The sequence below is a fragment of the Motacilla alba genome, chromosome 21, assembly GCF_015832195.1.
Source record: "Motacilla alba alba isolate MOTALB_02 chromosome 21, Motacilla_alba_V1.0_pri, whole genome shotgun sequence".
Taxonomy (NCBI): Eukaryota; Metazoa; Chordata; class Aves; order Passeriformes; family Motacillidae; genus Motacilla; species Motacilla alba.
The window spans coordinates 1,881,367-1,891,091 of record NC_052036.1 but is presented as its reverse complement, the minus strand read 5'-3'; the positions used below and the strand labels follow the sequence as shown (position 1 = coordinate 1,891,091).

The 9,725-nt window shown below is 49.7% G+C and overlaps 1 protein-coding gene across 2 annotated transcripts; it reads left to right on the top strand.

Moving 5' to 3' along the window:
- Window positions 1-476: 476 nt before the first annotated feature.
- Window positions 477-5,001, top strand: AURKAIP1 (aurora kinase A interacting protein 1). 2 transcript variants are annotated; one of them, XM_038160046.1, is made up of 4 exons: window positions 477-508; window positions 944-1,032; window positions 2,336-2,778; window positions 4,335-5,001. In XM_038160046.1, the coding sequence occupies exons 2-4, from the start codon at window positions 981-983 to the stop codon at window positions 4,440-4,442; spliced, it is 603 nt and encodes a 200-aa protein (XP_038015974.1). In that variant the 5' UTR covers window positions 477-508; window positions 944-980; the 3' UTR covers window positions 4,443-5,001. The 2 variants fall into 2 exon arrangements, with proteins under 2 accessions (XP_038015974.1, XP_038015973.1); XM_038160045.1 differs by lacking the exon at window positions 477-508 and adding an exon at window positions 516-826.
- The last annotated feature ends 4,724 nt before the right edge of the window (window positions 5,002-9,725 follow it).

The window sequence follows — 9,725 nt, the reverse complement described above, 5'->3', positions numbered from 1 at the left end:
AGGGACCATGAAGGGCCATAAACGTTTGTGAGGGACCATGAAGGACCACAAAGTCCCGTGAGGGACCGACACCGGCCACTCGAAGAACCTTGACCGGCCGTGAAGGACCATGAAGAACCATAAATGCCAGTGAGGGACCATGAAGAACCATAAACGCCCGTGAGGGACTACGAAGAACCACAAAGTCCCGTGAGGGACCGACACCGGCGCCTCGCGGAGCGCGGACCGGCCGTGAGGGGCCGTGAAGAACAATAAACGCCCGTGAGGGACCATGAAGAACCATAAACGCCCGTGAGGGACCGACACCGGCGCCTCGCGGAGCGCGGACCGGCCGTGAGGGGCCGTGAAGAACAATAAACGCCCGTGAGGGACCATGAAGAACCATAAACGCCCGTGAGGGACCGACACCGGCGCCTCGCGGAGCGCTGACCGGCCGTGAGGGGCCGTTACCCGCGCCGCCGCCAGGGGGCGCTGCGGCCGGCCGGAAGTTCCGGTGGCGGCGGGGCCGGTGGGTGATGGCGGCGGTGGCGACGGGGCCGTGAGGGGAGGGCGAGAACCGCGGCCCGGGGGGCTCCGTGCGGACCCCGCCCGAGGCGGGGCAGTGCGGGGGTGCTGAGGGGAAGGAGGCGGCCCCTCGGTGACGGCCCGTTCTTAGGCCGCGCGGCTGCTTCTCCCGGCCGTAGGGGGGAGCAGGGCAGTGCCGGGGAGCTCGGCTGGAGTTGCGGTGTTTTTAAAGTTCAAACAGCCCAAGGTTTATTAATAAATCGCCTCCGGGGTTCAGCTGCCTCGGTGATTTACCCCCACAGCAGAGCCCGACAGACTGAGGGTAAAAGCAGGAGGATGTTTAGGGTCTCAGCCCCTTTTGGGGATGTGGGGTTGAATAGGGAAGGTTTTTTAAAAGCTGCATGTTTGCATTACTGAATAAATGTTCTTATTTGAACAGTCATTGCTGGCTCTGCCAGTGAACAAAGAGAAACAAAATGTTAATATCACGGCTGAGTTCCCAGTTACTGAAGGCTTCGAGAATTGCAGGTAAATTGGTATCGTGTGGCCAAGTTTTCTGTTTGTTTGGGTTTATTTTCCTGGGCTAATTGGGCTCCCAGAAGGTTCTTTTCCACCAAGCAGTGCAGGAGAGAGGAGGCTGTTGTTGAGCCAGTGGCTGTCAAACGTTTTTATGTCTCTGATTTATTATGCAAGTGTGGTGTGGCTTTGGTTTAACCTTAGGAGAAGATTCCTTAGCAGCAGAGAGGTTTGATGCAGCAAACGCTTCCTTACCATTCCAAATTGATTTTCCATCAGAAAACACAAGAACATTCCACTTAAGGGAATCGTGGAAGGGTTTGGGTTGGAAGGGACCTTAAGGGCCATGGAATTCCAAACTCCTGTTGGGCAGGGACACCTCCCAGTGAAGAGGGACTATGGAATTCCAACCCCTTCACCTCCCACTGAAGGAGAACCTTAAAGACCATGGAATTCCAAACTCCTGTTGGGCTGCGACACCTCTCACTGAAGGGGATCCATGGAATTCCAACCCCTTCACCTCCCAGTGAAGGGGATCCATGGAATTCCTCCCCTTTCACCTCCCAGTGAAGGGGAGCCTTAAAGACCATGGAATTCCAAACTCCTGTTGGGCTGGGACACCTCTCACTGAAGGGGATCCATGGAATTCCAACCCCTTCACCTCCCACTGAAAGGGATCCATGGAATTCCAACCCCTTCACCTCCCAGTGAAGGGGATCCATGGAATTCCAACCCCTTCACCTCCCAGTGAAGGGGATCCATGGAATTCCAACCCCTTCACCTCCCAGTGAAGGGGATCCATGGAATTCCAACCCCTTCACCTCCCAGTGAAGGGGATCCATGGAATTCCAACCCCTTCACCTCCCACTGAAAGGGATCCATGGAATTCCAACCCCTTCACCTCCCAGTGAAGGGGATCCATGGAATTCCAACCCCTTCACCTCCCAATGAAGGGGATCCATGGAATTCCAACCCCTTCACCTCCCACTGAAAGGGATCCATGGAATTCCAACCCCTTCACCTCCCACTGAAGGGGATCCATGGAATTCCAACCCCTTCACCTCCCACTGAAGGAGAGCCTCCACCCTGCTCTGCCTGGGTGTCTTACCCAGTAAAATACAATATATTTTTAGCACGACAGCATTGCAGTTCAAATTGAAAATCCTTCCTTGCTTTTGTGATGTCGATGCAGCTTCTGTGAGCGTTTCCCTTTATTAGCTCGCTCTGGCCAGATCCGCCTGGCAGTTTGAGATCTGGGCGGAGCTTTTCCCTGGAAAATTCTGCCTTTTTTGAGCGCAACCCCTTCCTCCCCAAGGCCACCTCTTGCCCAGGTCGGTGTCCTCGTTCCTGTGCTGCCGCTCTCCGTGCGCGCGCTACAGCACCCAGCCCCCCAACACCAGCGGGGCCCAGCCCCAGCAGTGGCACGCGCTGGACCCGGAGCTGGAGGAGATCCTCGTTCCCAGGAAACTCTCCATCAGCCCCTTGGAGAGCTGGCTGACCGTGAGGTACTCCCTGCCCAAAGCTGAGGGGGCTCAGGAGGAAGCCAGCCATGAAAGCCCACGGGCCTTGGAGTGTCCCCCTCCTGCCGGGACAGGGGGTGTGGAGGAAGGAGAGGGAGCCCTGCGTGACAGAGTGCAGTGCAGGAACGTGCTGAAGATCCGCAGGAGGAAGATGAACAGGCACAAGTACAAGAAGCTGCTCAAGAGGAGGAAGTTCATCCGCAGGAGGATAAAGGAGGGGCGCAAGAAGAAGCGTCAGGTGAGCTCAGGGGAGGGGCAGCTCCCTGCCAGAAATGTGCCCGCACATCAAACCAGCCTCTCTGGAGGTGCTGGGTGATGGATTTAAGTGGATTTAGAGAAAAATGAGCTTGAATGAGCTCAGCTTGTCTTGCTTGACTTTCCCTACAAAACTGAGGGATGAAATTGTAGGAGTTCTGTGAGCTGAGGCATCATTTTGGGGGTCAAATCCCTGATTTAGGGACTTTTGTTTGTCTTGCTCCTTGCATGGATGATCAGAACTCTAAAACTGAGACTTGTCCCTCTGAATGTAGCTTCATTTTATTTATTTAGCCTGAAGCTGTGCCAGGAGAGGGGGAGCTCCCTGCCAGAAATGTGCCCTGACATCAAACCAGCCTCTCTGGAGGTGCTGGGTGATGGATTTAAGTGGATTTAGGGAAAAATGAGCTCAGCTTGTCTTGCCTGACTTTCCCTACAAAACTGAGGAATAAAACTGAAACGAGCAGTTCTGTGAGTCAGAGAATTTAGGAAAACCAGCTGATTTATCACTTTTTTGGGGTCAAATCCCTGATTTAGGGATATATTTTTTTGTCTTGCTCCTTGCATGGACGCTAAGAACTCTAAAACTGAGACTTGTCCCCCTGAATGTAGCTTCATTTTGTTTATTTAGCCTGAAGCTGTGCCAGGGGAGGGTCAGGTTGGGCACCAGCAGGAATTTCTCCATGGAAATGTGTCCAGGCACTGGAACTGCCTGGGGAGGTTCGGAGTCCCCATCCCTGGAGGTGTCCAGGGAATGAATTCCTGGATGTGGCACTCCGCAGGGTGACAGGGTGGACATCAGTGACAGCTGCTCCCAACGATCCCAGAGATGTGTCCCAGCCTCAGTGCTTCTGTGATTCCAAACACAAACGTGATCGTTGCTGGGTTAAGTTTTTCTTCCGTGTCAGTAATTTACAAACGCGTGTGATCGATGGAGATGAGTCGAGTATTTGTGTGAAGATGAATTCCTGTGTCTGCCCTGGATCAGGGACACTGCTTTAATCTTCATTTCTCCCCTGTCTTGCCAACATCCTCAAGTGCTTCTTATTCTGGTTTTTTTTTAATACAGAAGCCTTTTACTTCTTTTCCTGGAAGGGGTGAGGGGAGACCTGGGGGTTTGTTGGAGCTGGGGATGTTCCCCTTCAGCTCTGCCTTTCATGGGATGTAATTTAGTTAACTCTGGGAATTCTCACCTTGCCCAGATGCAAGCTGGGGTTAATTGTAATTCCACTGCTTCAGATTTGCAGTGAACTCTGTAAAATCCTCCTGTTTCCTTTACCATTTCATTGCCCACCTTCTCAGTTTTCCTTGCACAGGACTTGAAAAATTATGCTGCCGAAATCCCCGTGCATTTTAATGTCTTCTGATGAATTTCCTGCAGTAAAATTCAATATTTTGGCACTTTAAACCTTTGTTTCCTTTGTGTGTGTCACACCTACCCTGTCCTTGGGACACGTGGGCAGTGGCTGTCGCTTCTAAGCTTTGTTACCAATTTTTTTCTTTTTTTCTCTTTTTTTCTCTTTTTTTTTCCTGTTTTAGATAAAATTCGAGAAAGATTTGGAGCGCGTCTGGAAAAAAGCTGGCTTGAAAAGTGCTCCTGCAGGGTGGCAAACCCCCAAGATCTACCTGAGGAGTTCCAAGCGATAAAAAAAAACCAAACCCACCTGACACAAATTTTAACCTGCAATTGTAATTAAAAAATATATTTAAGTATGTTGATGATGTTTAACCTTTTTCTGATTGTGATGAAAATAGTAGGAAGGAGTTTTCCAAGGACAAAGTGGCAGCTTTTCCTCGCCAGAGGAGAGGTGGGAGCTCTTTTCTGTGGTCATTGCTGAATTTCTGGAGTCCCTCTTTGAGATGAGACTGAACCTAAAATAAAATCAGGTGTGGCAGGAGGGATCAGTGAAAGAATTCCTGTTGTTTGTATGGCACGAAGCTTTGGAAAAGTTCTTTTCTAAATTGCATTCTTTCACAGCCTTGCTGCAGAAAGGTTGGGGTTTTCCTGAGAGTTGTGCTGGGGTGGGAATTGGATCAGAATTCCACGGAATTTACCTGCAGGAGCTTTTGTTGTCTCTTTTTTTTTTGTCTTTTTATTTTGTCTTACGTGGAGCCTTGGTGTGCCTTGGGCATGGTGTGAGCATCCTTAAAAGGCACGTTTCTTTTTGTGTTCTATTTTGTGCTAATAAAAAAATGGTTATTTGGTTATTTTTTTTTCTTTGACCCCTGTCATGTAAAACATCCAGATATTGCTCAAAGTAGAAGCTCAGAGCTAATTATTCATTAACTACAAAAACTTTTGTGCCTGACACAAGCCTGATACAATCAGCTGCTTTTGCATGGGTGAAGAGAGTTGTGAAAGCTGTGAAAAATACAGGTGTTTAAAATAAACCCTGACAGAGAACTTCTTATCTGGGTTCTGCTTTGGGTTCTGCTTTCCTTTTTGGGGTTTGAGGCAGTTCTGGGTGGTTTAGTGTGATTTTAACTTTTGTATTTTGGGGTGGGCTGAGGGGGAAAAGAATGAGCTGGGAAACTCCCTGAAAATGATTCCAATTTTTCCTGCTGGGAGAGAATAAACTGAAAGGGAGGAAAATAACCTGTGGAAATCATTGCTACACAAGGTGCAGCTTAGGACATCCTGAGCCACAGCTTCTCTGGGCCCTTCCGCCCCTCACAGGCAGGAATTCCTTCCTAACATCTGAAATCTCTCAGGATTTGTGTTTTCCTTGTGGAAAACCTCTGTCTTACAAGGCACTATTGAGGTTTTACACCCCAGGGCTGGGCCAGCTTCCTTCAGTGGGATGGATTTTGAGCAACCAGAGAGATGGAAAATGCCCCTGATTTTCTGTAGAGGGAGCATGAGTCCAGGATTTACTCACAAAACTTTCTTAGGAGCTGCTCTTCCTCTCCAAAAATATCTGCATCCCTCTGAATCTGCACCCTTAACAAAGGTTCATGCGTGTGTGCAGCTGTGGTAACAAAAATAAAGCTGCAAACAGGGAAGCTTTGATTTAAAAAGCCACAAATATTGAAGATTTCCGTGATTTTGCTGCTCTGGTTTTTGAGAGGAAATGGTTGAAAACTGGACAAATTCATGGTGTTCACCACAGAGCTTGGAGATAACTGGTGAGGTGATTTTATGTCGCTCGTTGGGCTGGGAAGGTCCCTCAAAATTGGAATATAAATGTAAATTCTCTCATTTTTCCCTAATTGTTGGATTCTACGCAGGCAGCAGCTCAGCTGAGCAGAAGAAATCCAGGAGTTTTCTCTCGGTGGTCAGGTTTGGCTGGAACGAGTTGGCTCTAAAATAGGAAATAGCTGACCTGGAGGGGATGACAACTCTGAATTTCGTTTCTCTGAACCAAATCCCCTTGCAAACGTGGAGGGTGTTGCCCCATTTTGGAAAGCTCAGAGCCCAGCAATGTGGTGGCAGCGGCAAAAATACGATTTCTTTGTCATGTGAGCAAGAAACGGCTCCTGACAACAGGATTCTGGTTGTCTCCTTAACTTGGAGAGCAATGATTCTTACCAGAGGAAGAACCAAATACATTTTTAGGAATCTTCTCTAGAAAATGTGGCATTCAATGACATCAGCATGGTTTTTTAGAGGCTTCTGGACTTAAAATAAAAGTTATTTCAGCCACCAATAAATCCAGTTGAACTTAAAAACTAACATTCCAGCTGAGAATCAGGCCTGGTTGTACATGGGAAGGGGAAAAATGGGAAATAACTGCTTCCTGCAGCTTTTTCCTAAAAGCCTGCATCAATTTCCAATACTTTCTATAACTAGAAAATTGCTGGCTGCTCCATGGTGGAAATGGCAGGAGGTTTTTAGGATTGAAGCAGAAGCAGATGTATGATACTGCTGCACACAACTGGAGCAACAAAAAGAGAAATAAGGAGAAATATTCTTCCTGTTGTATTGGCTTCTGATGCTGGCCTGCCTAAAACCTGTTTTTTTGGGTTTTTTTTTTTGTGTGTGTGTGGTTTATTTCTGTTTGGGGTTTTGTTTGTTGTTGTTTGTGGGGTTTTTGCTTGCTTTGGGTTTGTTTTTTTTGTTTGATTGGTTGGTTTGGTTTGGGGTTTTTTGACAGGAGAGGACAGGGGTGATGCCTCCTTTTGCTGCTGGAGGATTTCTCTGAAAAAGAAAAAAAAGAGTTGTTCTGCTATTTTTATTGTGAGAACTGTTCTTTCTTCCATTAATAGGCTCCAGTCTCAAAAGGGAGTAAATCATCCAATATCAGGGGGTGTTTATAGCACTTGGTGTACAAAACACCTTCCAGGGCATTAATAGGACCTGAGTACCATTAATAATTAATTCATTTAATAATTCCTGAGCAGGAGCAGTGGCTACCTTTACTCTGGTGAGCTCATGCCCTGCTAAATGGGGCACTTGATGTGAAAAACCAAAATGTTGGTGTGCATTGGCTGAAAACCAAAATGCTGGTGTGCATTGGCTGGAGGAGCTGGGACCTGCTCCTTCTCCAATCCTGGAGCCAGCTCTGCTTTGGTGGGAGTGATCCCACTGAACAAACCAGGGCTGATCCCTGCTCCAGAGGCTCCAAACAGGACAAACCAGGGCTGATCCCTGCTCCAGAGGCTCCAGATTGAACAAACCAGGACTGATCCCTGCTCCAGAGGCTCCAAAGGGGACAAACCAGGACTGATCCCTGCTCCAGAGGCTCCAGATGGAACAAAGCAGGACTGATCCCTGCTCCAGAGGCTCCAAACAGGACAAACCAGGACTGATCCCTGCTCCAGAGGCTCCAAAGGGGACAAACCAGGACTGATCCCTGCTCCAGAGGCTCCAGATGGAACAAAGCAGGACTGATCCCTGCTCCAGAGGTTCCAAACGGAACAAACCAGGACTGATCCCTGCTCCAGAGGTTCCAAACTGAACAAACCAGGACTGATCCCTGCTCCAGAGGCTCCAAACTGGACAAACCAGGACTGATCCCTGCTCCTGAGGCTCCAAACTGGACAAACCAGGACTGATCCCTGCTCCAGAGGCTCCAAATGGAACAAACCAGGACTGATCCCTGCTCCAGAGGCTCCAAAGGGACAAACCAGGACTGATCCCTGCTCCAGAGGCTCCAAAAGGGACAAACCAGGACTGATCCCTGCTCCAGAGGTTCCAAACTGAACAAACCAGGCTTGTTCCCACCAGCTGAGGTGGAATTGCTGATCTTACAAACAGCACCTGGGCCTGACCCAAATGCTGTCTTTGCTTTTCACCGTTCATGGTTTTTCCAAGAAAACATCTTGCTTTGGGGTCATTTGGGCTGAACCTCTCCAAAAATAACAGCACTCTGTACCCAGCCTGGAGCATTTTGAAATGGGTTTGAAAAGTGGTTTTTTGGTAGTTTTTTTTCCCCTGCTGCTTCTTAAATAAATAAATAAAAATATCAATAACCCTAGCTGCTGTAAACATCTGAGGTAGCTTGGAGCAAACACAGGCTGCTGGTTTTCCTGTGGAAGAATCCATTCTTGCTTGATTTTCCCCACAAAACTGAGGAATCAAATTGAAACAAGGAGCTCTGTGAGTCAGAGAATTTAAAGAAAACCAGCTGATACATCACTTTTTTTGGGTCAAATCCCTGATTTAGGGATTTTTTTTTGTCTTGCTCCTTGCATGGACACTAAGAACTCTAAAACTGAGACTTGTCCCCCTTGGATGTGGCTTCATTTTCTGCAAAATTAGGGGAAGAAGCAGGAGTTGGAATGCACAGTGGTACTTGACAAGGCTAAAATTTGGTTTGAAGTAGAAAATGTTAAAAAATGAGGGGGTTTTAACTTGGTCACTAATTGAGGCTTGGTGCTGCTCAGGCAAGTGTTGTGCTGAGGGAATTGCACTGCCTTTGGTTTGGAAAAAAACCACTCCTGGAGCCTCTGAGCAGCTGGAATCCTTTGGAATTCCCTTCTCACTTGTAAAATGATTGGTGTCAATACCAGGATGTGGAATTGTGAGCCAGGAGTTGGCACAGCAGGTGAAAAATTAACAGAGTGGGATTTTTGTGTTTTAAGGGAAGTGGTTCCTGGTGGGACGATCTGGCTGAGTTTTGTCACCAGCCAGCAAGGAACTGGTTAAAGCTGAAGGAAAAAAGAGGTGGAAGAAATGGAGCTGGGTCAGCGAAGTGTGAGCAGCAGCAGCAGTTACTCACCGGCCTCACCCCTGCCTGACTCAGGGCAGCGTGCTCAGGGACAAAGGGAATTCCCTGCTGCCAGCATGGGCACTGCCAGGCCAGGGGGGCACTGCCAGGCCAGGGTGGCACTGCCAAGCCAGGGTGACACGGCACAGACAGGCCAGGGTGACATGGCACAGCCAGGCCAGGGTGGCACTGTCAGGCCAAGATGGCACAGCCAGGCCAGGATGGGACAGCCAGGCCAGGGTGACATAGCACAGCCAGGGTGACATGGCACTGCCAGGCCAGGGTGGCACTGCCAGGCCAGGGTGACACGGCACAGCCAGGGTGACACGGCACAGCCAGGCCAGGGTGGCACTGTCAGGCCAGGGTGACACTGCCAGGCCAGGGTGTCACAGCCAGGCCAGGGTGGCACAGCCAGGCCAGGGTGACATGGCACAGCCAGGCCAGAGTGGCACAGCCAGGTCAGGTGCCACGGCATAGCCAGGGTGCCACAGCCAGGCCAGGGTGACATGGCACAGCCAGGGTGACATGGCACAGACAGGCCAGGGTGGCACTGCCAGGCCAGGGTGACATGGCACAGCCAGGGTGGCACAGCCAGGCCAGGGTGACACAGCACAGCCAGGGTGACATGGCACAGACTGGCCAGGGTGGCACTGCCAGGCCAGGATGGCACTGTCAGGCCAAGATGGCACAGCCAGGCCAGGATGGGACAGCCAGGCCAAGGTGACATGGCACAGCCAGGCCAAGATGGCACAGCCAGGCCAAGGTGACATGGCACAGCCAG